The following is a 27,258-nucleotide window of genomic DNA, read 5'->3' on the forward strand; positions in this document are numbered from 1 at the left end:
CTCTCTCTCTCTCTCTCAACCGTCTCACTCGCCCTCTCTCTCTCTCTCTCAACCGTCTCTCTCGCCCCCTCTCTCTCTCTCTCTCTCTCTCTCTCTCTCTCTCTCTCTCTCAACCGTCTCACTCGCCCTCTCTCTCTCTGTCGCTCACTCGCTGTCTCTCTCTCTCTCTCTCTGTCGCTCACTCGCTGTCTCTCTCTCTCTCTCTCTCTCTCTGTCGCTCACTCGCTGTCTCTCTCTCTCTCAACCGTCTCTCTCTCTCGCTCACACGACGCTGACGTCACCCGGCGCACAACAATGGGTTCAAAGGCCACGCGCTGCGCTTCTGGAAGCGAGTATTTGTACCTAAACTGATAAATATATTCTATTATTATTATTTTATGTTTTGTGGGGAGAATATTTATTTAATTTTTAATTGATACTTCCTCATTTTGTAATTTAATTTGATTTATTTTCTTGTATTTATTTATTTTCTTTTTCTAAATTCAAATGTGATGTAATATTTATCAGTCCCTGAACCTCTGGCCTTCTTCTCTGGTTTATGACTTTTCACTTTTGTATTTTGTAAGTAAATGTTTAATAAATAAATAAAAATAATAAATATATAAAGGTTGCATTTATAGTATCGTGAAATATTATTGCGATTTCAAAAGAACTGTTTTCTATGTGAATATATTGTAAAATGTGTATTGTAACATTATTCACTAACGTTTAAAAGTTTGGGGTCAGCAAGAAAAAAATATGAAATAATATTAATATTAAAACTTTTATTCAGTAAGGACGTATTAAATTGATCAAAAGACATTTATAATGTTGTCAAAGATTCTATTTCAAATAAATGCTGTTCTTTTGAACTTTCTATTCATCAAAGAATCCTGAAAAATAAAATGTATCAGTTTCCACAAAAAAATAATATGAAGCTGTTTTCAACACTGATAATAATCATAAATGTTTCTTGAGCATCAAATCCTCATATTAGAATGATTTGTGAAGAATCATGTGACCCTGAAGACTGGAGTAATGATGCTGAAAATTCACAGAAATAAATTACATTTGAACATATATTCACATAGAAAACAGCCATTTTGAATTGTAATAATATTTCATAATTTTGCTGATTTTACTGTATTTTAAAGAATACTCGCATTAAAAGAAATCCTGCACACGTTGACGTGTTGAAAGACTTTTATTTGCCATGTATACAAAATTCTCTCTTCTTCAGCTACAAGGATTGCATCCTCAAAAATGTTTCTTGCAAATAAAGGACAACCAACATACAAAACCACGTCCCCTCCATATTTCATATATGATATCAAATAAGAAAAAAAATTAAGGGTGTGAGTAAATCTATTAAGTTAAACCGTGGCTGTGTGAAGAATAAGTGACAACACAGGGAAATAATCAGAGTTTAGTACTGTAACCATCAGGTTTTCAGTCCATAATCATAAATCATACTGCATCAGTGCATAATGTCCAATGCATCAGTTTCCTACCGCAGCAAACACAGCTTGATCCGATCTGATGTGGTCAGAAAAGCTCCAGAAATACAGTAAAACAGTCTTTTTCACTTAACTTTAATGATGTCATGTACACAGTGGATACAAGGCTTGATGGGGAAACACGTAAAAGCACCAACGTCACGCTAATGTCATGTCTACGCTCAAACGGCATCGTAACAAAAGCTAAAATGTAAAGAAACCAGGACAAAACTTGAGCACCGTATCTGTACCAGCCATCCACTGCTAGTACAGTATTTCAGAGTTATTATTATTAGTCATAAAAACATGGCATTTTTTTTTTGCTTATGTGTAAAAAAACTGATGTGTGTAAAACTGATGTTGCATGATCTTAGCTTACAATGTCTGAGTAATAAAAAACAAAAAAACCACACCCGAAACCTCACTCGAACCTAACGGACACGCTGATGGAGAACGTCAGAAATCTGATACAAAAATAGAGCAGTTAAAGCACATTTAGTTTTATAAAAACTGCTTGAAATGTTACGGGAGTAAAACATGAAGTTTCACAGTCGAGTTAGAGCAGAACGTCAGGAAGAGAGGGCTTGTTTTCTGCATAGGGATCCGCTCCGAGTCTTTGGGTTTGTGTCGGGGGGGGGGGGATACTGTTGTCCAGGTTGTTCCCGTCGCCACCGCTCAACCCTGCGAACACACACACACACACACAGAGAGAGAGAGAGAGAGAGAGAGAGAGAGAGAGAGAGAGAGAATTACAATCAAACAACATCACTTCTTAGAGGGATTGAAGAACTTAAGTTTCATTTCAAACACTGGAATAAAGATCCTAAGAAATTATGGTTCATTGGTTCAAAATGGATTGGTTCTCTAATGGCTCGTTTCCACTGAGCGGTACGGAACGGTACGGTTCGGGTCGGTAAACCATGAATCGGCTAGCGTTTCCACTGCCAACAGTACCCTTACTTGCCGGAAAGAAGCGATCGACAACGGATGACATACAGCAGATCTGGTTCTTGCTTCTCGGCATGTTTGTCACAAGAAGCGCCGCCGCCGACATTAGGCGTTTCTCAATAGCAAGTACGCAAAGTTCGGACTTGCCAAGTCCAGCTGAGGAGAATGACTCATGAGGACGCGAGTCCGGTTATTCTGCTGATGGAACAGCGCGTTCTTCAAAGCGTCACTCAGCTCGCTCTGCTACTCCGGGTATCTCTGTATGTACATTTTAGGCAACAATAAAACGAAATATGTTATAAAACACCACACTGCCTCTTTACGTTTTCATTTAAAGAAATCTTAAACATTATAGCCACACAAATGTGGTCCAGGCGACGCGTATTTGATTATATTCACTGCATGTAACGTTAGCCTATTTATAACAAAAAATATATATAACACAACCCTGCCTCTTTTCGTTTAAATTTTTAAAAATATGGTTCAGGCAATATGTGCATTTGTACTCTGATCTTCTTCACTGTAATACAATAAAAAATTACAAAACTAAACCCTGTCTCTTTTTGTTAAATTTCAGTTTTATTTAAAAATCTGTCATTAAAGTCATTAAAAATCCCAGGATGTCTTTCGAAAGAGTAGGGGTGTAACCCCGGCATCCTGGCCAAATTTGCCCAGTGGCCTCTGTCTATCATGGCCTCCTAATCATCCTCATACTGATTGGCTTCATCACTGTCTCCTCTCCACCAGTAAGCTGGTGTGTGGTGGGCGTTCTGGCGCAATATGGCTGCCGTCGCATCATCCAAGTGGATGCTGCACATTGGTGGTGGTTGAGGAGATTCCCCCCTTCCATGTAAAGCGCTTTGAGTGCAGAGAAAAGCGCTATATAAATGTAATGAATTATTATTATAAATAAAGCAAACAATTCAGTCAAACATACAAAGTCAGCGCTCTAGTCTAACGATACAACGGTAAAGTTAAATAGCCTAAATATAAAGTTATGAAATTTCACTTAGCCCTCAGTTCGGCCAGGGAACAAATTATAGATTCACAAGACCAAAGATCGCCGTTAGGTCTACACAAAACGAATTATATCTCATGTTTAACCACTACAGAGATGTCAGAGTCAGCGGCAAACATCAGAAAGACCAGCCGAGGAAAGGCTGTTCCAGGCGGGGTACATGAGCGCCGAGCGCCCGGTGATTGCACGGATCTCAAATTTTCATAAATCTTTATAAATAAACCACAGATTTGAGCTTTAAACAACTACATTCTCGCCTGAAAAACTCTTAAAATTACATTTCGTGACACAGTAACAGTAATATTATATTAAACTGTATATTAAAAAAATGGCGCTTCTTATGTTGTCATTCCTCTTGTAGCACGCGCAAGTGACGATTCTCTGTCAACCAATCAACGTCCTGCAGTGAGTCTAGCTCCACCTTTTAGTACCGTACCACTGTGCTAGGTACCACAATGGAAGGGTACCAAAAAGTGGTACGGTACGGTTCTGCATTTTGGTACCATTCACAACTTTTGATAGTGGAAACGCAAATAAATGCGTACCGTACCGTACCACTCAGTGGAAACGAGCCAGTCGGCCCCGATCACACCTAACGCGTTTTTTTTGCAGTGAGAGGCGCCTTTTTTCAATTGTTTTCCTATGGCAGTGTGCGTTCTGCGAGCTGATTATGCGGCCCAGGCGCCTCACGTTTTTGCAGTTGAAAAAAAAGCAACTTCAAGCTTTTTTTTTTTTTTACTTGGCAACATAAATAACGCAGTGCACTGCCAGTTCTGTGTGATCGGGGCCGACTGGCAGTGCTGTGTGTGAACGCGTCAGGTGTGATCGGGGCCGACTGGCAGTGCTGTGTGTGAACGCGTCAGGTGTGATCGGGGCCGACTGGCAGTGCTGTGTGTGAACGCGTCAGGTGTGATCGGGGCCGACTGGCAGTGCTGTGTGTGAACGCGTCAGGTGTGATCGGGGCCGACTGGCAGTGCTGTGTGTGAACGCGTCAGGTGTGATCGGGGCCGACTGGCAGTGCTGTGTGTGAACGCGTCAGGTGTGATCGGGGCCGACTGGCAGTGCTGTGTGTGAACGCGTCAGGTGTGATCGGGGCCGACTGGCAGTGCTGTGTGTGAACGCGTCAGGTGTGATCGGGGCCGACTGGCAGTGCTGTGTGTGAACGCGTCAGGTGTGATTGGGGCCTAACTTGGCATTAACATGCGACCTGTATCTGGATGTTGTCCACATACGCTCCTGATGGGAATGTTATCCGATCAGCGTGTCCAGGTTCGGGAGGACGCATTGTGATCGGATCTCAGTGTAATGTAAACGCAATCCAGTCGTCAGGTCTGCATTCACAGGTGGACGTCACACTGTCGTTATTCCCCCTCCTCTCTCCGGAACTGAGAGCTGTGTGGTTTTGCGATACGGTCGAGTGCGAAGTACATCGCAAATATACTGAAATGTTTGCCTTCGCAGTTCTCACCCAAAAGTTGCAGAATCATTCATTTTCTGTAAAGAACGTGCATTTTTCCCAGCACAGCTGGCAGTGTTCTCGGATACGCTTCTCTGTGCCGTTTCCATTACGGCATCTATCCACATTATTAGTACTTGCAGGCTGCAAGTTGCAGCTAATAATCATCCTCCTCATTTTGCGAGATTTGTAAAATGTCCCCCGACTGAAAACCCCCCACTTCAGGTCGACTGTGCACCGGAGCCATCTTTTCTTTTTCTTTTTCCACGGGAATGCGAGATCCGATCAGTGATCCAGATCCAGAAGCCACTTGATGTGGACAGGTGTAAACACACGCACCGTGTCCTGATTGGCTAATGATCCGATCTGCTTGATGCCAAGTGTAAACGCAGCCTAATATAGAGCTTTGCAAAAATGAAAAATATACAGACTTTTGCGTGCGCACGAGCGACTTTTCACATGTGCACAGTATTATAATTTATAATTTTCCTTTTATACTGTCTATAACATATTTCCTTTGTGTGTCACTGCCATTTTACTATGAAGAAAACGAGAGTTTGGACGTGCATGAATCAATAAAGATCTATTTGCTCTAAATTTTGCTTTCGTAAACCTCAGTATACCTCTAATATCACGGCCTTGTGTGCGCTTCAACGCATCGGGCTGATAAAAAGTGCTCAAATGTTGGATTTGGTCAGAGCAGTTGGTCTAGTATGAGGATGAAGCGTGAGGCTTTGGCTATGGCTCTGCTCACAATAAACGCTGTTAGAATTGAAAGAAGAAAATAAGCATTCCTCTACACCTGCAAGGATGCATTAAAACCACAAAAGTTGTGTAATAAAGGGGGATTTGATCTTGTGAAATATGAAAAAGTCCCAAGAATTGTTATATGGGACAACAAACAAAATCCACTTTTTTTTCCTGTACCAATGTTTTTCCATAAACCATTAAACTTGGCATATGACACTGCACACTGAGCCCATCAACACAGCTTAAAGGGTTAGTTCACCCAGAAATGAAAACTTTTTTATGAAATCTGAGAGCTATCTCACTCCTCCATAGGCTTCCATGTTATTGAAACTTGAACATCAGATTTTACGTCAGAACGGAGGCTCACTATTGGCCGACGCTGGTCATGTGTGTGATGCGTGTGAAGCTGGCCAATAGTGAGCCTATATTCTGACGTAAAATCTGATGTTCAAGTTTCAATAACAACATGAGGAAGAATAATTACTGACAGAATTGTCATTTTTGGGTAAACTAGCCCTTTAAATTCATTAAATATGACGCACTGCCCTACCGAAAGCCAACTTTTGAGCACTTTTTACTGTAGCAGCCTTTTAATGGACCCTTGAACTTGGCAAACAAGATAATGCACACATCCGTACTGGACCATCAGCCCATTCCCCGACGCAGATGAATGTGTTGAAGCGGATATAATGCCGTGATACTAGAGGTATACGGAGTTACACGAAAGCAAAATTTAGAGCAAATAGATCTTTTTTAATTCATGCGCATCCAAACTCTCGTTTTCCTCAAAGTACAATAGCAGTGGAAGGAAATATGTTATAGGACTGTATACATAAAACAGAAATTGTAAAGTGAAGTGAAAGTTTCTTATATTTAGAGTACGTGAAAGTGTGTATATTGTGGGTTACACTTTACTTGGTAACACTTTATTTTAGATGTAATGTTACATGTACTTGCTGTAGTAAAAAACAGTAAATTATGCATAAAACATGTTACTAACCCTAAACCAAACTCTAACCCCAATTATACAGTAAGTAGGGATGCACGATAGTGTTGGGCGATATGCTCCATTTTCATATCGTCCTATCGTCAGCCTGTGAGATCGGCGATACACGATATTATCGTGAGGGGGCGGGGCTTACTTATTTGATTATTAACTTGCTTATTTACTCGTTAATTTGCTTGTTTTATTCGTTTGTTTTATATATGAGAATTGTTTTCTATTTTGCTAGCAAAGGTGAAGTGTTTATTAATAGGCTAAATCAGGTTATTTCCCGGTATAGTGAGGTAAAAAAAAGATCCTAATTATTCTTGTATCTGACTCGGAGTACTTCAGCATGTCAGCGGGAAATTTACGGACACACATTATCCTCTCGCGCTGTTACAGATGCAGCATTTTGACTGTTCTTCTGCACGAGATGGGAACACGTTTTAATAATTTCTTAGGTCAAGAAAGAGTCGGAGTCTGCGATCTATGTCCTCCTACCAGTGCTCTCTCTGTCTGGATGCACTTCACATATCGCACTTCAATAAGCCCAAAGAACGCGGGTTGTGTTTTAAATGCCGGGAGAAATCAAAGGCAAAAATCTAAAAGTCGATCGGTTATACTTAAACTTATGACTTGACTACGATAAAGGAAAACGGGTTAATGTGTTTACATGACATGCATTGTCAGTTTATTCAGCATAATCGGGTTAATAACGTGCATGTAAACGCGCTCATTCCCTGAGAGTGAAAGCAGAAACGGACTGAGCTTTCGCTGCATTAGCGGCGCGTTCTCTCAGAGATGACGGTGGATATAACGGTATAGCAACTATCTTAATTTACTGGCTTAATATTTCTCTTGTGGACTTACATTATTGACAGTGAAACAATTAGAAGAATATTACTGGTTAAACAAGTGTTTGAAGTTGCTTTTGATTTTCACAGATGGCAGAGTTGTGCTGCGTTCGTGAACTAAAGACTGTTATTAGGCCTATATAATTTTAGTGATATTATTATTATCATTAATATTTTGTAATTGTATTGTTTTTAGTGTTATTAGTGTCATTAAATGTTTTGTTAATGTGCTATGGAAACAAAATACTGACGAACAACGATGCCGTCTTCATCTTGGCTCTGTATAAGAATGATGCGTCTGTTAAAACAAGCACTCTTGACAATTTGTGAATGGATCTCATACGCGCGTCGGTGATGTCGCAAGTGTGGTTATGTGGTGATGTCGTTATGAATTTAGGCAAGGCAAATTAATTGTAGTTCCTAATTAATTTAATAACAATACTAGCTTCATAATAATAATAATGATTTAATACATTAATGGGAAAACGAGCTAATTATCGTATTGATATCGTCAAAGGCATCTGCCAGCAGCGATATCTCTGACTATCGTCGATACACGATACGACCGTCTATCGGCACAACCCTAATGCACGATATATCAACCCACCATATCAGTATCGGCCGAGATATGTTCATTTGTAATGTTATCGTTATCGGCCTGATAAGAAAATTATCAGCTCATATATCGGCTTTCAAATGTAAAGAATCATCGGCATCGGCCAGTGTTCATATCAGTGCATCCCTAATATTAACTACATGTTGTTATTAATATCACTCAGCACTTGTATAGCATGTAGTATATAGTAAATGTATAGTAACATTGTAACACGGACACCTTCAGATAAAGTGTGACCCTTTATTTTAAGGTGATGTAGTTACATTGTACTTACTCAAATAAGTATTGAGTGTAATATTAATTAACTACATGCAACTATACTTGTACTTACTATAGTAATAACAGTAAATTATGCATAATTACATGTAGTAACATGAAACTACGTCAGCCTAAAATAAAGTGTTACCCAATCATGTTCTGTTTTTGTTTAGTCAGGTTTTAGTTGACTAAGTGTCTGGGCATGTTAGTCTAGTATTAGTCAATGAAACCATAGTCGCATTTTTATCATGTTGCATAATGGTTACATTTATAATAATCTTAACGGTTACACTTTATTTTAAGGTGTCATTGTTACAGTGTAATTATATATTTAAGCACTGAGTAATATTAAGCAACTACATGTACTTACTATAGGGTTAGAGTAGGATTAGGGTTTGGTTGAGGGTTAGTTGCATGTAATTATGCATAATTTACTGTTATTACTACGGTAAGTACATGTAACAAGGACGCTGTAAAATAAAGTGTTACCATCTTAACATTTGATTAAAAAATATATATATATTAGTACCTTTTGAAATGAACATTAACTGAGATTAATAAATTCTGCAGAAGTATTTTAGCTCATGTTAACTAATGCATGAGTTAAGTTAACAAATGAGACTTATTGTAAAGTGTTACCAGTATTTTACACAGAAAAATTGCACATTTCTACGATCGTTAAAAAATTAAAGGGACATTGTATAATTTTTAAAACTTCTATAATCCATAGGTGTGATTGGCAAAGGGCAAAAAAAGCAGGAAAATATACGGCGCACCTACTATGTCTCTCTTTACATTTATTTTGTCCAGTTGTCGGCTTCAGCTAAGAAAAGAAATAGTTCGCCCACATGTCCAAAATTCTTAGCACACTTTAGATAACCTTCCGCAACGAGTGCAGGCTCTCTGGTGGAGCTCTGCTTTGAAGGAAGATCCATCGTGACAAATGAACGGACATGAAGACATGAATCAGAGGCACAAAAAACGTTGACAGCGGTGAGCGGTCATGTTTACCAATACCCGAACCGTGCTTTGAGCGCGACCTGCAAAAAACAGAAAGAAAAGCGGATTTGCCTGATTTACGAGAGCATAATTTTCAGGTCGGAAAAGCCGGATTTCCGGATATATCCGGAAGAATCACACCCCTGATAATCTATCCGTAAATAAACTAGATGAATAGTTTTAATCGGGTGAACCGTTTCCCGAAGGAAGAATGATTTGTTGTGTCTCTTACAGCTATACAGTCTCCATGTCCTCATCGTTGGACTCGTCCTTCGGGGATCTGGCATCTCCGGTGTCCTCCTCTATGTGTGCGAGCATGTCTGCCATGAGCGCCTCCTCCAGCCTCTTCCTCACGCTGAACACCAGATCCTCCTGCTTTCTGTGGAAACAACACCATCATTCAGATCTCAATCAACCATTAACACATTCAAATATCGGTCATGTTCATTAAAGGCCTTCTGCAGTTTCCAACACAGATTACTCATTTACTGGGTCACACTTTACAGTAAGGTTCATTAGACAACATGAGCTAGTAATGAACTGCACGTATACAGCAGTCATTCATCTTTGTTAATGTTAATTTCAACATTTACTAATTCTTTATTGAAATCTTGTGAACATTAGTTAATGCACTGTGAACTAACATGAACTAACAATGAACAGCTGGATTTTTATTAACCCTTTAAAACCAGATGTGTCGTCAACCAAGCTGTATTCATGTCACTAACTCATCAAAATAATTCAAATTGCCCCTGACAGTAGACATCATGCGCTTTTCGCCAATATACGGCTTATTACGGTAATGTCATGCTTTCCATCTGCAAATGACAGCAGAGCGGGAAGGAAGGATTTGAACAGAGAGATACGAAGGGCAGCAGGTTAGAGTGTTTTGGATTGCTTAAAATAATAAAAGAAACGTACAAATACATGGCGAAAGAAGTGTTAGACAGAAGAAGAGGGGATTGGGATGATTTTGAATGAAACTTGGGAGGCGGATGGCGTTACTCTTTCACGTATCTTAGCATGTGTATGTGTGCATGCCTATGAAAGCGTGGGCATGAGTGTGTGCGTGTCTATGAATGCGTGCAGTTGTATGTGTGCGTGTATGAAAAAAAGTGTCCTAAATGAAAACTGTGCAACCCAATGTCACAAAAAAGACTTGAATATATGTATTATAGTTCATTTTTCAACTTTAAAGTGTTAGTTTCTTTCGTTCATGATTTTTTCTGTTTTTTTTTTCTAAATAAAAATCAGTACATTTATTCTCTTTTTTTTTTTTGTCTATTTAAATTCTATTTACAAACTCACCACACACAATAATGGTCCATAACTGTAATTTGTTGAAAGCTTATCTTTTTCTGAAAAAGATGACACCTTGCACATGAAGATAGAATATTGTTGTAGAATTGTACAGTCAAAAAATCTAATTATGTGAAAAACACCTATTTTAGCTTCAGGTTCTAAAGGGTTAACTAACGTTAACAAAGATGAACAAATACAGAAACAAATGTATTGCTCATGGTTAGTTCATGTTAGTAACTAATGAACCTTATTGTAAAGTCTAACCATTTACTGGTACCAAACCACAGACATGACTCGTGAGACACGTGATATTTTACTATCATTGATGGAGTTTTTGCTATATAATTTTTTTTTCTTTCTTTTATTGTAGTTGTGTTCGGGTCATTTTGACCAGGAGAATATTTTCTTTCCCCCCGAAAATGCTAGTTAACATTATCGCATTGGACTCCAACTCACTGACTTTACTCACACAGGGTGTAACTACTTACCCAACATTTGTGAGATTCATTTTTCCACCTTGTTACACTTTAATGTTCCGGTCAAAAATAACCGGCCTACAAAAAATCGTTTATAAATCTGTCATTACTCACTACTCTATATTATCACCAAATATTGGGGTCAGTCTTTATGTCAACTTTCTTTTAATTAGGACAGGTTTTGCTATTTCTTTCTTTCTTCAAACTGACTGATTGATCTGAGCTTATATTGGACAGAAATGACCATCCATAGAAAATGACTGGGTGAGACAGAAAATAAGAGAAAGCATGAGAGAGCATGTTCATCATGTTCATGATCACATATTTATGTGATCATGACAACCACCAATAAAACACACACATAATTAGGGATGCTCTGATCGATGACTCTAGCTGAATTTGGATTTGATTTGAACACTGAATTTAGCCGATTTCATGAACCGATGGCAATTTTATTATGTAAAAAAAAAAAAAAAAAAAAAAAAGGCATAAGAGCCAAGAATCAAATTGTATTTTAAAAGATATTTATTCTCTTGCAAGAGGCTTAGTCACACGATCACAGCAGCTCCCCCGTGACATGAGCAAGACCTGACACCCAGCCCAGGAAATTCCCTTCTTATACTCCTCCTTCCAGGTCTTTCCTCTGTAGTTTTCCACTGACCCAGCATGGCCACATCTAGCTGATTTAGAATAGAGTGACCCCTCTCTAACCCCACCTTGGCTAAATCATCTTCCATACCTAAAGAGTTAAAGGTTCTTAACCATTTGTCTTACTGTGTGTGTCTTGCTTACGCCAGGTGCACAAACATACATAAATTCCAGAAGAGAAACGAATGCTTAAAACCACACAATGTCTAAGAAAGTTAATGAAAAAATCATAAAATATCAATTTTTCTCCAACAGTTGTGATTGTAAATGATCACGCAAGAGCGAAAGTACATGTGTAGTTTCAGCGCCACCGTCCTCTGACTGCGGTGTTGTGACTGTAACAGTGCGCGCAGGAGCACGTGTACAAAACGCTTTGTAAAATGATATTTGAATCATTTTTATTTGATCATAATCACTTTATAAAACTGTTTTGCACACACTATTTCAGTCATAACACCACAATCAGAGGACGGCGGCGCTGAAACCTGTCGAAGCTGTTCTCTTTCTTCATGACGTACTGACTCTGAGAAGGACATATTTATGTAAATAGTTGTGCAACTGCGCAAGCTTTGTTTTGAGTTTCAGAGGAATTTGTGACTGTTTCACCTGTTCAACCACATCAAAGCTTCGTAATTAGTCGGTCCGTGTGCTTTGTCTCTTTTCTCTTGTGTGCTGAAGGGGCCGTGTCTCGGTGAGGCGGTGTTTGTAGCCTACATGTATTTGTTTTATTATCATTGCAAGCAACCTTAAAATACAGCATATGTGACCCTGGGTCACAAAACCAGTCTCGAGTCGCACGGGTATCTCTGTGGCAATAGCCAACTATACATTGTGTGGGTCAAAATTATCCATTTTTCTTTTATGCCAAAAATCATTAGGATATTAAGTAAAGATCATGTTCCATGAAGATATTTTGTACATTTCCTACCGTAACTATATAAAACATTTATTTTTGTGAGTGAATGAAGCGCAATCGTGAACATAAATGATCAACTTTAAATGAGATTTTCTCAATGTTTCGATTTTTTTGCATCCTCAGATTCCAGATGTTCATATAGTTGCATCTCAGTCAGTCCTATCCTAACAAACAATACATCAATAGAAAGCTTATTTATTCAGCTTTCAGGTGATGTATAAATCTCAATTTCGAAAAATGTACCCATGTGACTGGTTTTGTGGTCCAGGGTCACATATTGCAAAAAAAAAGAAGGTATTTACTGTGAGAAACGGACCTCGGGTTCAGGCTAGAAATATAACCGTAATGGTCGGGTCGGTTTGAATGATTTTGGGTTCGGGCTTGAGTTTAAAGCCTGTGTAGACCTGTACCAGCAGTGTGTACCTGATGTCTTCATCGGTCACCATGAAGGCTTTGCAGAGCGGCTGTGTGGTGTTGAGCCAAACGCCGGGGTTTTTCTCCACAGCGGCGGACAGCTGACCCGTGATGGGAGCCGAGCTCGTGTGCAGAGCGCTCGCTAGAGCCGAGAGAAGCGTCTTATCTGAGTAACCTGGACCAACACCTGCCGGTTCAAACATCACACAGTTTACAAACACAATACTGCATTACTGCCGCACAATTCAGCGCATTTCTGTAGGAAATCATCAGAAGCTCTTAGGCAGGGTTGGGAATCGAAAATGTATCCCAATTCTGGGATTGAATACTTAAGGTCGGGAATCGGATACTTTTTATAAAATTAAAATTTCGATTCCTCTTTAAACAGTTCAAGAGCGAGACGACTCGTGCCCTGTTTCCTGTGCTGTGTAACTATACTGGGAAACTCTTAAAGTGACAGCAGCCTAATATTCCTGCTGCCGTCTATATAATAACACTAATCAAACAACAAAAGACATTTTGATTTGACTGAATAACTTTTCTAGCTATATTTGTAATGTATGTTTTATTTATAAAGTGCAGTGTTATTTCACATTTGATTAGTTTCTGTACCTGAAAATCTAAAAACACTGTTTATTTTAATCGTATGTTTGTTCTGTTGTGTCTTTGTTGCGATTGCAAATTTTAGAGATGTTCTTTTTTAATTACTGAGTGTTTACTTGTCTTAAATAATGCTTGACATGTATATTAGTTAGGCTGGTTGTTCTTGCTATGGTGTTTTTAAACCACAGGAAAAAAATGTCTTGTGTAAGTGTTCTTTAGCCTGTTGATTTTTGTTCATGATATTCAGCTACAATTAAATGTTTAGCAATAAGACTAAATGTGAAGTAGGGCTGGGTATTGACACAAATTTCACAATTCGATTCGATTTCGATTCACAAGCTTGCAATTCGATTCGATTTGATTCAGTATTGATTATTTTGGATATCAGGGACAATACATGGCAAATTTTCTCAAGGAAAACAAATCTCTGAACTGTTGTAAACTATGGGAGTCAGTGGGAGCCTATAGGCTTCATTAGCCTACTATAATATTGAAGGTAAAAATTTACTGATTTGTATACAAACACTTAAATTACACTTATTTATTTTTATAATAATAAAGTTACATGAAATATAAACATTTAAATGGTGGCTGTCATAAAAACCTGCCAGATTTATTCAAACATGCATTAAAAATGTAAGAATATAAAAAATTATAATGAATATGTAATACGGTGCATATATTTAGCAAAATGCTCCTCACTAGAGTTAATTTTTCTGGCTGACTGACGAGTTTATGGTCACTGGATATGGTTTTTCTGAGGTAAATGTGACATCACATGACATTGTTTACAAGCTGTTTTACTGACGTCTTTCCACGGTTGAAACACTGATTGGGCGACTCCACGTCACATGATACGGACTTCGATAAGTTCTACTCTATCTTTTAACACACTTTCAGAAGCTCATTCATGTTTATTTCACGCTGTAACTGGTGTTATTAAGGCGGAGGAGAAGATCATGTGCTTCTCTAGAGCTGAGCCAGAGAGATCTCACGCCACAGCGACAAAACAGTATTTATGTTTTTGAATTTCGTAAGAAATTTGTAAAATCTGAGTAATTTGAAATCTGAGACTTTGTTTCATATCAATAGTAACAAAGCACAAAGATTATTGCGATTTATTGGATGGGATGCAGCGCTACATGTTACAGTCATTCATCAACTGAACACAGGATGACTAATTGATTCTTGGGATTTAAGAATCGATTAAAATCGAGAAATCAATATTTTTTTACCCAGCCCTAATGTGAATTATGTTTTTTTACCTTATTGGAATCAGAATCGATAAGCAGAATTGAAATCGGAATTGTTAAAATTCAAACGATACCCAACCCTACTCTTAGGAAACGGCACTATCTCAGTAGAAAAGGATGTTTGAGAGCTTCTTTTCCAGATTTACCTTGCAAACCTTTAGGAAGATCCATGGTCTTCACCAGCTCCTCTGCTATATCATAAGTATTGAGTCCACTCAGCTTCTTTTCCCAGAACAGCTGTGAAATAAACAGGTCAAAGGTCATCACCACTGCTGGTGTTACAGAGACTAATTAGCCAGGTGTGCGTTTCCCAAAGCCAACTATGTTCGCTACCAATAGAGTTCAATGGAACGTGCAATCATAGTTAGCTAACAATGTGTCTGGGAAACACACCCCAGGTTGATTTAGTGTGTGTTCACACTTGGCATGTTTGGTTTGATTAAAACTAACCCTAGTGCGATTGCTCTGTTAGTGCGGTTTCATTTGAAAAAAGTGTGAACGCTGCCATCTGAACCAAACAGGCTGACCGAGACGCTGAAAAGAGGAGTCTCGATCCCCTTCCAAATGAACTCTGGTGCGGATCGAATGAAATATGAACGCTAGACGGACCAAAGACATGTAAACCAACCAAAACCAGGAAGACAGAATCAGACGTTTGAACGAATCATTTGAATGAATGACTCACTCATTAAGACGGTCACCTGCCGCCACCTACTGGTGATTTACCCATCCAACATTTCTTATTTGTATATTCAAAAAATATTTAAAACATTCTCATAACATTATTTAAAGGTAATATTTAGGAGGATCTGTTGACAAATGTAATATCATATTCATAACTGTGTTTTCAGTGGTGTATAAAGAGATAACATAATGAAGCGTTATGTGTTTATTAGCTTAGAATGAGTGATTTCTCTCTACACACACCGCGGGTCCGCTTACATCCACATGTTTCTACGGTGGCCCTGAACGGACAAACCACTACAGAACGCGTTTCGTGACTGTTGTTGTTCTTCGTGCAAAGAAGCTTCAGCTAAAGTCAGCAAATAAAACACTGACACAATGATGAACAAGTGACAATAATATTCGCGATAACATCGTTTTACTGATTAATTATGTAAACATAATTTCTTAATTTATCTTTGTACAGAAACCTCATTGCTTAACTGGCTACTCTCTGCTGTCTCAGACGACGACATCACTTCCTGTCGGCCACCGTAACTTCTGTTGGGTGCAACTCGCAACCTCACCACTAGATGCCGCTAAAATGTACACACAGCACCTTTAATGCAGTTGTCATTTTTCAGTGTAAATTATTTAATTTGATTGGTAACAGCCCTATAGTGTCTTATTATTCTAATTGAATTTATTGATCAAATTTAAATACCCTTTAAAAAGGTTAAAATATCATAACTATGCAGATTTAAATAAAGACATGTAAACAAACCAAACACAGGAAGATTTGACCCTAAAAAGCACAGAATACTCAAGCACACCTGTTTTTTCCTCATCATAGTTGTGATGTTGCCCATCACAGTTCGGTACAGGCATGAGAACCACGCCTCGTCGCAGCAGATCTGTGTGTGTGTGTGTGTGTGTGTGACGGAGAGATTCCTGACGCTGTTTTGACTCCTTTACACATTTTATAAGCTCTAAATGAATTCTCAGCTGGTCATAATACCATCATATGTAGCTACTAGGGGTGGCACGGTTCACAAAACCCACGGTTCGGTTCGTATCACGGTTTTAGGGTCACGGTTTTCGGTTCTGTACGGTTCTTGTTGTTGTTTTTTCTTTTAATCTTTAACACTCCAAAAATTTACTTCAGCATATGATATATAGCTGAATTATCTAATTATTAATTTAATTTATTTCATAAATGGGGTGTGTTTGCAAAACGCAGCTTCTCATTTCCCGTGGGCTGTGTCGGACAGTTATTTGTCACCACTTTTTGCCAGGGTTGATATTATGTCCCAGCACGGATGTACCAATACAAATAAATAAAACATTTCCAGTTAACTAGCAAAGTATTCGTTTCGTTCGTTTGTTAAATAAGAAGCAATCTAGCGCTGAAATGTGTTTTTTTTAATCAAGTGATCAAAGTGCTCGTTGCCGTTGCGATCAGTGGCGCTGATACAGTGTTCTCGTGGCTCGCGCACACACCGCAGCGGCCGCACATTCTTCACTCAGACGCGCGCTTCAGTCCGTTGAGGAGACTCTAGGCTACTCTATTCGTTCCGATGAAATCACAAAACAAAATTCATACAAATCTGTCCCTGCTTGATATACAACCGCTGATAAACATAATCGGTTTTGATGAAAAAGAAAAATATATACGAGTGCAGATTAGAACTCAGAACCTTTGACACGCTTGGCAAGTTCTGCCACTGGACCATTAAAGTACATACCGGTACGTGGAACAGTCGATCTATGTAGCCTATTTATTCACGTGAAAAAAACAACATATAGCCTAGTGGAGTTGATCTCATTAAATGTCTAAGTAAACCCAGTGTACTATTTAAATCGATTGCTGGACATTGTAATGTTATTCTACATTTGTCTGATTTATGATTTAGCATTGTATTAGCAGTAGCACGGGCACAAGGCTACATTGCGCATGCGTCGAACCGTGCGAACCGCGCGACGCACACACGCACCGAACCGAGACAAGCGAACCGAACGGTTCGGATGTTTTTTCATGTACCGTGCCACCCCTAGTAGCTACGCACATACAACGACTGCACTTAGCCCAGAACAGCATTGTTTTGGATGTTCGGTGAGTTCCGACATGAAATACGTGTAATAATAATAATACCGATCGAGATAAGGCAAGCAAAATCTCTGAGCATTTTTAAATCTTACCTGACACATTTTTTAAGGGTAGCTTTTAATTGAATATTTGCATACATTTTTCATTGTGCATTATTTATTTTATATGGTGTATTTTTTGTTGCTTTAATTTTATATTGTGGATTATTTTATATGGTGTATTTTTGTGGTTTTATTTGTTTCTGTAAAGCGCTTTGAGACGTACAGTTAAAGGTGCTATAGAAAATAAAGGTTATTATTATATTATTATTATTATTATAATAAAAGCCGATCGATTGGTGAACATATCCCTATGCCTCTAGGTTCGGTGTTAAAATGCAAATGTGAACACTAAGTGGACCAGGTGAACTTTTTTGGTCCAGACCAAATAAACCAAGTGTGAACACACCCTTAGTTATGGTACTTTTTGTTTTGGAGCACAGGAAAAAAATATATTTTTAAATTACAATAATATTTCTCAATATTGCTGTTCTTACTGTATTTTGTATTTTTTTTAAATGCAGCCTTGGTGAGCATGTTTCAAAAACCTTACAATGTTTTAAATATATTGCAAAATCTTACTGACCGCAAACTTTTGAACGGTAATGTGTGTTTGTTTGTATGTATGTATGTATGCATGTATGTATGCATGTATGTATGTATGTATGTATGTATGCATGTATATGTATATATATACAAATATATATACATAAACACACACATATATACATATATACACACACACCAGCTGTGCTGTTTACCTGTTTGGGCTGGTCCACAGCTTTCTGAGGGTCTGTCTTGACCTTGTTACTGGGGTGATTTGTAACTTTGGTGACGGGCTGTTTAAAGATGGACGCCGTCTGACGGACCGGCAGTGATGTGTTCAGATCCGGTTTACCCTGAACAAACAAACAGGCATCTCTTATAAAACATTCAACATCAACACAACAAACAGATCCAGACAAAAGCATTACAGGAAACCAACAGGTGGTGAGTTTGATTTAAAGGATTATTTCACTTCAGAATAAAAATGTCCTGATAATTTACTCTCCCCCACATCATCCAAGATGTTCATGTCTTTCTTTCTTCAGTGGAAAAGAAATGAAGGTTTTTGAGGAAAACACTCCAGGATGTTTCTCCATATAGTGTCTTCAATGGGGTCCAACGGGTCGAAGGTCCAGATGTGAGTTTCAGTGCAGCTTCAAAGTCTCGACATGATCCGGCCGAGGAATAAGAGTCTTATCTAGACAAACCAGTGGACATTTTAGAACAAAATAAACATTTATATACTTTTAACCACAAATGCTCATCTTGCACTAGCTGTGATGCGCCACACATTACATAATCTGGTTGAAAGGTCAAGTGTGACATAGGCGGAAGAACCGACCCAGTTTTTAACAAAGCGAATGTGCAAAGACTGAGTCAAACGCCCTTTACAAAAATATAAAAGGTAAAACAATAATGTCGGATGATTTTGAAGTTGGAGGAGAAAATGAGATGGAGTTTTCCCCCCTATCCTACATTTCTGAACCGGAACACGTGTGACCTTCCAACCTGATTACGTAATGCGTGAAGTTGTGGACGTGCAAGACCAGCATTAGTGGTTAAAAGTATATAAATGTTTATTTTTGTTATAAAATGTCGGCTGGTTTGTCTAGATAAGACTCTTATTCCTCGGCTGGATCGTGTCGAGACTTTGAAGCTGCACTGAAACTCACATCTGGACCCGTTGGACCCCATTGAAGTCACTATATGGAGAAAAATCCAGGAACGTTTTCCTCAAAATCCTTAATTTCTTTCCGACTGAAGAAAGACAGACATGAACCTCTTGGATGACGTGAGGGGGAGAGTACATGATCAGGACATTGTAACGCTTCATGAACTCTGTGTCCTGACGCTCACCTTGCTCTGGCTGTTATCGTAGCGTATCCGCTGCCTGTTCTTGTTCAGTTTGCTCATGAGCATTTTCCCCGTGCGGAAATCGAAGGAGCTGAGATCCATGGAGTTTCCCAGATAACGCACCAGCTGTGGCTTACTCCGAAACTTCTTCCCTGTTGGACTAAGGAGGAAGGGAGAGTTCAAGAAACATTCATTATTGTCCAGGCAGACTTAAATGTCCAAGCATCTTAAAACATGAAAACTGAGTATCAGCTCGCGTTTCACAAATAATTCTGTGCCAAACAATGAAAAGATCAATCACCACAGAAACACACATCATTTTCTAATGTAACAAATGGAAATTAACTAGGGATGCACGATATATATCAGCCACCATATCAGTGTCATCTGATATACAGTACAGGCCAAAAGTTTGGACACATTACTATTTTTAATGTTTTTGAAAGAAGTTTCTTCTGCTCATCAAGCCTGCATTTATTTGAACAAAAATACAGAGAAAAAAATGTAATATTGTGATACATTACTACAATTTAAAATAATTGGTTTTCAATTTATTATACTTTAAATGATCATTTATTTCTGTGATGCAAAACTGAATTTTCAGGATCATTACTCCAGTCTATCACATGATCCTTTAGAAATCATTCTAATATTGAGATTTATTATGAGTGCTGGACACAGTTCTGCTGCCTAATATATTTGATGAATAAAAGGTTAAAAAGAACTGCATTTATTCAAAATAAAAAAATATTTTCTTAATATAAATCTTCTTTACTATCATTTTTTTATCAATTTAACACATCCTTGCTGAATAAAAGTATTGATTTATTTCAAAAAAAGAAAGAAAAAAATGGCTGACCAGTAGTGTATATTGCAGTTACAAAAGATTTCTATTTTTAAAACATTTGCTTCTTTTTTTTTTTTTTTTTTACTTTTTATTCATCAGAGTATCCTAAAAAAGTATCACAGGTTATGAAAAAATATTAAACAGAACTGTTTCCAACTTTGATAATGAATCAGAATATTAGAATGATTTCTAAAGGATCATGTGATAGACTGGAGTAATTATCCTGAAAATTCAGCTTTGCATCACAGAAATAAATGATGATTTAAAATACAATAAATTGAAAACCAATTATTTTAAATTGTAATAATATATCACAATATTAAAAAAGAAATCTGTATTTTTGATCAAATAAATGCAGGCTTGATGAGCAGAAGAAACTTCTTTCAAAAACATTAAAAATAGTAATGTTTCCAAACTTTTGGCCTGTACTGTATATTCATTTTTAATATTATTGTTATCAGTCCAATAAGAAGATTTGTCAGATATATTAAAGCCGATAAATTATGGATTATTTCCTTCAGCTTAGACACTTCATATGTGCACTGTTCAACATGATGGTTTTAAAGTGCTTTAAATATTAATCTAAAAAATTTTTGTAAGGAAAATTGGCCATAGGAGTGTAAAATTAATTTTAAAACTTGCACTGGTAAGTGAAACTTACTTTTTTTTTTTTTATGTTGAAGTGCACTGGACGTGTCTATTAATCGTGACACTTTTGCTTTTTGTAATCAGGCTCTCAAAAAATTTATACAATTTTGGATTTAGATTTATCGGCCGATATATCGGTTTTCAGATATAAAGAATTATCGGTATCGACCAAAATTTACATATCAGTGCATCCCTAAAAAATAAAATAATAATAATATTTGGCATATGAACTATGATTATAAATATAAAGCACATCCTTTGCAGAAATCACACAAAAGTAAAAATGACTTTGGATTGAGGATTGAGTAAAGCAACACAATAAACACACTAGAAAACTGTTGGTACCGTAGTACAGTGACAGTACCAGACGGGAATACCATAGTACAAATGATCATCATATTCATATGCACTGGTATTTCTTCGACATCTAGCGTACATTGTATTTCATATTTCAGCTATTCCCTAAATAAAGCCAAAAGTTTGCAGCCCCTGCATCACAATAAACGAGCAACTATTTCTCATTAATACAGTGTAGACTCGAACATAAACGATAGTTACTCTATAATGAACACTTTATTCAATTAAAACTAGCACAAAACTATAGTTAAACTAAATCAACAGAGAGGACCAAAACAAAAACAATGAGTTAGCATGCCAGCTAACGCAGATTAGCGATCAGTGCTAACTCTCACGAGATGCCAAAACACGATTTGTTTAATGTGCGCGCGACAAACATCAATAATCTGGAATAATAACGTACTAGAATACTAAAATAGCCAATTGAGGTCGGATTAGTAATTGTAAAGTGATATATAAAGGCAGTTTTTGTCTCGGCTCGCTGGTCTCCGGCTAATCCCGCTGCAGTACCTAAAATAATAGACATCACTTTTCCCCGCGGACAAGCCCGACTTTCTGGTCACTTCTTCCATTTTCCAACCATTTGGGAGAGCCGAGCACTCCCACCTTTTCCTCTCCATGTTTCTCCCGGAGTCTCTCTGGAAGGAAAAGCTGTGGATGTTTGGGGTTAAAGGCGGCCAGTCGCTGTTCTCTATCCGCTCACCTCACGACCTTCTGACTCATGATGACTCTCTGTGAACAGTGAGTCGACTCGCTGTTCATTCGTCTGAGGAGCTGGTAAAAACACGTAGATCGACTTTAAAAGAGACTTAAACAAGGATAAATACTTGAAAACGTGTCCGTTGTGATTCTCGGTAGTCGATTGTTGTTTAACAAAGGAGAGCGCCGGTGACTCGTGGAATCGGATCTTACGGTTCAGATAGAGTCGACTCGCTGTACCAAGAAAGTTATGTAAAAGGCACAAAACCTTTATAAGTGTATTTTTAAATGCCAACAGTCCATGAAATACCTTAGAATATATATTTGTGTCTATATATATATATATATATATATATATATATATGTGTGTGTGTGTGTGTGTGTATAGAGGGAGAGAGAGAAACCAACTTAAGTTAAACAAGCATAATTTTTAAGCATTTTTGATACGGTTTATCTACGACTTGTGAATTAAAAGATTTGAAGCCTGATTCAAAAACTCATCCATTTTAATTTAAAACCTTAATTTATTTTATGTATATGAATGAGGTTAATGTAAAAGCACATTTTATTATTGGTAAACTCATGCATATACATTAAAGGTGATGGTTACACTTTATTTGAAGCTGTCATTGTTAGTGTAATTATACTTTTAAGTAATGAGTGATATTAATTAACATGTACTTACTACAAATAGTGTTAGTCATTACTACAATAAGTGCATGTGACATGTAACAATGACACTAAAATAAAGTTGCCACGGTGATAATAAAGCATAACCACATCAAACTTATTTTCTTTCTTTTATTAACAAGCATGAGCATTAAACCCGCCGTAGAGCAGAAGACATGAAGAGCACAACAGAATTAAAAACCAGAGCTCAGGTCCACGATTATGTTATTAATAATATAATTACAGTGTATTTATTCCAAGAGGTTTCAGTGGGAACAAATGGTGAAGTTTTACAAACATCTCTTTAATACATATCATTAATTCTGAGTCTGTGATCTTACTCTTTCCATGAGCACAATCCACACTGACAAATCACGAGGGGAATTGGATCGAACGCTCCAAAAAAATAAATATCACATTGTTCAATGTTCATTGGCGCCGATGATGTAGTCCGTTTCACTCGATAGATTGGTTTGGCTTCGACAGCAGTGACGAGCGTCTCCATCTTCCAACCGGCCAAAGCAAGACTGACCTACAGGAACATAAAGCATCATGTCAGTGAAACACACGCACACGCACACACACACACACACACATCGGTTTTCTTGCCTGAAATCTGATTCATACAAAAAGATTTATTTCGTACAGCAGTGTCAGTGAAAATAAGTGAATTCAGGTAATTTTCTTGAAATATAGACTGTATAATGAAGTTGAAGTGTGTGTGTGTGTGTGTGTGCGTGTGTGAGAGAGAGTGAGAGTGTGTGTGTGTGCGAGAGAGAGTGTGAGCGAGAGTGTGTGTGTGTGCGTGCGTGTGCGAGAGTGTGAGAGAGAGAGTGTGCACGAGAGTGTGGGCGAGAGTGTGAGCGAGAGTGTGCGAGTGAGAGAGTGAGTGTGAGAGAGTGTGAGCGAGAGTGTGCGTGTGCGAGTGAGAGAGTGAGTGTGAGAGTGTGAGCGAGAGTGTGCGAGAGTGTGCGCGAGAGTGTGAGTGAGAGAGAGTGTGTGCGAGAGTGTGAGAGAGAGAGTGTGCACGAGAGTGTGGGCGAGAGTGTGAGCGAGAGTGTGAGTGTGAGAGAGAGAGTGTGCACGAGAGTGTGCGCGAGAGTGTGAGCGAGTGTGTGCGTGTGCGAGTGAGAGAGTGAGTGTGTGCGAGAGTGTGAGTGTGAGAGTGAGTGTGTGCGAGTGAGTGTGTGCGAGAGTGAGTGAGTGTGAGTGAGTGTGAGTGTCTCTCTCTCTCTCTCTCTCTCTCGGTTAAATGGTCCTGAAAAATAGTCACTCTTTCATTGTTGGCAGAGATAAACACGACAAACCTTCATCTATTCATCCTTCTTGAACTTTCCATTAATGTAGGGCACGTAGTCCAGGATCACCCTCCAGTCTGTGAAGTGTACGAGAGCGACTCCTCCGACTCCGCCCCAGACCGCCAGCGTGGGAACCCTGAGAGCACACGACACCAGTGTTAGATCTCTCACACACACACACACACACACACACGGCCTGGTTTCACAGACAGGGCTCAGATGAAGACAGGATTAGGCCTTAGTTCGCAGAAGTAGCTCTAATAAACGTGCCTTAGAAACAAATCTTGAGACAAAACAATGACACTGATATATTTAAAGATATGCTTTCAGTTAAACAGCTCAAGCATGCGTTTTAGGCTTAATAGGGAAGCACAATATATCGGTCATCATATCGGTATCAGCCGATATATGTTCATTTTAATGTTATCGTTATCGGCCTGATGAGAAAGTTTGGCCGATATATTAAAGCTGATAAATAATGTATTATTTCCTCCAGCTGAGACTCTTCACTGTTCAACATGAGGGTTTGAAGTGCTTGAAATATGATTGGAATCCCTTCAAAAAAGGAAAATACAGTAAAGTGCAACAAGTCTGTCATATCCGCTACATAACATTATAATGAGAACATCATAATTGTGTGTTTGGGACGTGGATTTTAATAGTGAGACTTGTTTTTGTAATCAGACTCAAAATAAAACATAATAATTTGGATTTAGATTTATCAGCAAATATATCTGTTATCGGCTTACAAATATAAAGAATTATCGGTATCGGACGAAATGTCCATATCAGTGCATCCCTACGGCTCAATCCTTGCCTGTGAATCCAGAGGGTAAATGATCAACATGATCTAATACAGTCTTTCTGTCGTCTGATTGACAGTTCAGACTTTAGCAAGTAAAAGTCTTTCAGTATTATTGTTAAACGTCCGCCTTGTGTCTTTTTTTGCTGTGAAATCTGCACTGATAAGTAAGCGTAAGAATACCTTTTTTACCATAAAAAAAAAAATCTAAATGACCCTGATCCCAGCAGAAGGGTGGATTTCAGGAACAAAAACATAATAAAACAATAAAAAAAACCATTTATATATTATTTTGCTTTTGATTTGTTTAACCGTTGAAGTAATAAAGTAGTAGTAGACTATTAACCCGTTCAGTCCAGTAAAGTAGGGATGCGAGGTGAACATTTCGGCCGATACCGATAATTATTTATATTTGAAAGCCGATAACTGATAAATTGGCCTGATTAAAAAAACAAAAGTCTCCATTAAAAGCCACGTCCCAAACACACACTTATGATGTTCTCATTATTATTTGAAGCAGCCGATATGACAGACTCACATGAGCTATAAAAGCCTGATGTATTAGATACGACACAGAACATCAGACACACATTTTCATGTCAGGCTTTACAGGGTTACAGGATTACAGACATGTTTATTCTTATAGTATTAAAAAAAATCAAGGCAATAATACAGAGGAGTTCAACATTACCATTAACCATCAACACAAAGCAGAAAACGAAGGACAAAAGCTGAAGGTCGGCCAGGCTGTACAATATTCCTAAACATCCTACGTTGCTTTTTTTTTTTGTTGCTTTTTTTAAGATTTCATTGAATAGTTTAAGAAATAAACAGTTTAATCACCATTACTGACCTTTTCTCGTGATTATTGATGACTAGTGTTTAGATAAAACTATGCCAATAAAGAAACACCCTCAAAATCACACACTTCACGAATAAACAAACAGAATATGATTGATAAACTACAGTAAACAGTCGAGTTCCTCAGTGTTATCTTGACCTGAGCTCGTTAGCTTAGCATGCTACTGTCAGGTCGAGACAAGGACAAAACGATTAATAAACATGACTCAAGAGATAATAATAATAAAACATGGCGGTTCTCCCGATGTGTGAAGTTTTACCATGTTCTTACCATGTTTTCGCGATAGACGCGTATTTCTGTCCGATTATTTTGCCCAACATTATCAGATGTGTGTGGAGAGCAAGACGAGAACTGCAGCAAACGCGCACAGGAATCGACGGATGACGCGTCATCAGGCCGCGACATGATGAGCGGAAGTGCAGTACGCCGTTACACATTAAAAGTCTCTAAAAAGCGTTCACTTTTGTGCTAGTAAAGTCTTCTTCCGCCATGTTTATATATTTTTTTGTCGTTAAGGTGGAAGTCACGCGTTCCAAAGAAGATGCGTATTAATATAATGTGCCTGTTATTCTTAAATAAAGAGTTTAAGAATTTAAATTCTTAAAATAATAAATAGCCAATTTTGTTTATGATATTAATGATGTTCAGCAGGAGGCGCTCTGAGACTAAACATGTGCATGCAAAACTTCATTTATTTCTATCAGCATTTATATTGTTAAGTACTGTACTGTTGATGCATTTTATTCATTTATATCAAATTATTTTAATCAAATGCATTCATTATTTAAATCAAACATATTTATTTGAATCAATTCATTTAGATAAATCTTTTTAATTTTTAGTTATTTGTATCAAATGTATTCTTTAAATAACATTTTATTTTTAGAATTGTATTGTTTTATTTTATTTTTTAATTACGCATGTTATTTAAACAAATTAATTTATTTGAATTAATTTGTTAATTTAACATTTATTTTTATTTAAATAACATTTTATTTTAATCAAATGTATTATTTTTAGTCAACTAAAACAGTCCATCTAAATCTGTTATTTAAATCATTTTAAAATTTATTTTAATATTTTACTTGAATCAAATGTAGTTATTTGTATGAATTTATTTTATTTAAATACATTTTTAGTTTATTCAAATGTTTAATTTAGTTATTTACATCGCTTTTTCATAACATTTAAATAAAATTTGATTTGAATCAAATGTTTTATGCAGTTATGTATTTACTTTAAATTATTTGAATTAAACGTACCTTTATTTGCATTAAAATAACATTTTATTTTAATCGAATGTATTAATTTATATTTCAATTTATTTTAATTTAATGTATTAATTTATTTTAATTTAATGTATTAATTTAAATATAAAAGAACATTTTATTTTTATGT

The 27,258-nt window shown here is 37.5% G+C and overlaps 2 protein-coding genes across 4 annotated transcripts; both read right to left on the bottom strand.

Moving 5' to 3' along the window:
* Positions 1-1,164: 1,164 nt before the first annotated feature.
* On the bottom strand, positions 1,165-22,283 carry mbd3a (methyl-CpG binding domain protein 3a). Of its 3 annotated transcripts, none has more exons than XM_082173236.1 (7): positions 22,137-22,283; positions 19,682-19,838; positions 18,541-18,678; positions 15,118-15,208; positions 13,125-13,302; positions 9,592-9,738; positions 1,165-2,156 (listed from the first exon to the last, which is right to left on the bottom strand). In XM_082173236.1, the coding sequence occupies exons 1-6, from the start codon at positions 22,148-22,150 to the stop codon at positions 9,594-9,596; spliced, it is 723 nt and encodes a 240-aa protein (XP_082029362.1). In that variant the 5' UTR covers positions 22,151-22,283; the 3' UTR covers positions 1,165-2,156; positions 9,592-9,593. The 3 variants fall into 3 exon arrangements, with proteins under 3 accessions (XP_082029362.1, XP_082029360.1, XP_082029361.1); XM_082173234.1 differs by having other exon boundaries at positions 22,041-22,255; XM_082173235.1 differs by lacking the exon at positions 1,165-2,156 and adding an exon at positions 6,017-9,277 and having other exon boundaries at positions 9,554-9,738; positions 22,041-22,256.
* Positions 22,284-23,016: 733 nt separating this feature from the next.
* uqcr11 (ubiquinol-cytochrome c reductase, complex III subunit XI) lies at positions 23,017-26,283 on the bottom strand. The gene is made up of 3 exons (XM_082172569.1): positions 26,131-26,283; positions 24,206-24,332; positions 23,017-23,430 (listed from the first exon to the last, which is right to left on the bottom strand). The coding sequence occupies exons 1-2, from the start codon at positions 26,250-26,252 to the stop codon at positions 24,212-24,214; spliced, it is 243 nt and encodes an 80-aa protein (XP_082028695.1). The 5' UTR covers positions 26,253-26,283; the 3' UTR covers positions 23,017-23,430; positions 24,206-24,211.
* Between the last annotated feature and the right edge of the window lie 975 nt (positions 26,284-27,258).

Source organism: Leuciscus leuciscus (assembly GCF_965113295.1).
Source record: "Leuciscus leuciscus genome assembly, chromosome: 6".
Classification (NCBI taxonomy): domain Eukaryota; kingdom Metazoa; phylum Chordata; class Actinopteri; order Cypriniformes; family Leuciscidae; genus Leuciscus; species Leuciscus leuciscus.

Excerpts from the sequence above, each read along its gene's own strand:
- mbd3a (XM_082173234.1), bottom strand. The coding sequence starts at position 22,150 with ATGGAGAGGAAAAGGTGGGAGTGCTCGGCTCTCCCAAATGGTTGGAAA. Across the intron at positions 13,303-15,117 it reads TCTTCCTAAAGGTTTGCAAG|GTGTTGGTCCAGGTTACTCA; the intron begins GTAAATCTGGAA and ends TTGAACCGGCAG. Across the intron at positions 9,739-13,124 it reads GTGACCGATGAAGACATCAG|AAAGCAGGAGGATCTGGTGT; the intron begins GTACACACTGCT and ends TTGTTTCCACAG.
- uqcr11 (XM_082172569.1), bottom strand. The coding sequence starts at position 26,252 with ATGACGCGTCATCCGTCGATTCCTGTGCGCGTTTGCTGCAGTTCTCGT. Across the intron at positions 24,333-26,130 it reads GCGTCTATCGCGAAAACATG|GGTTCCCACGCTGGCGGTCT; the intron begins GTAAGAACATGG and ends GTGTGCTCTCAG.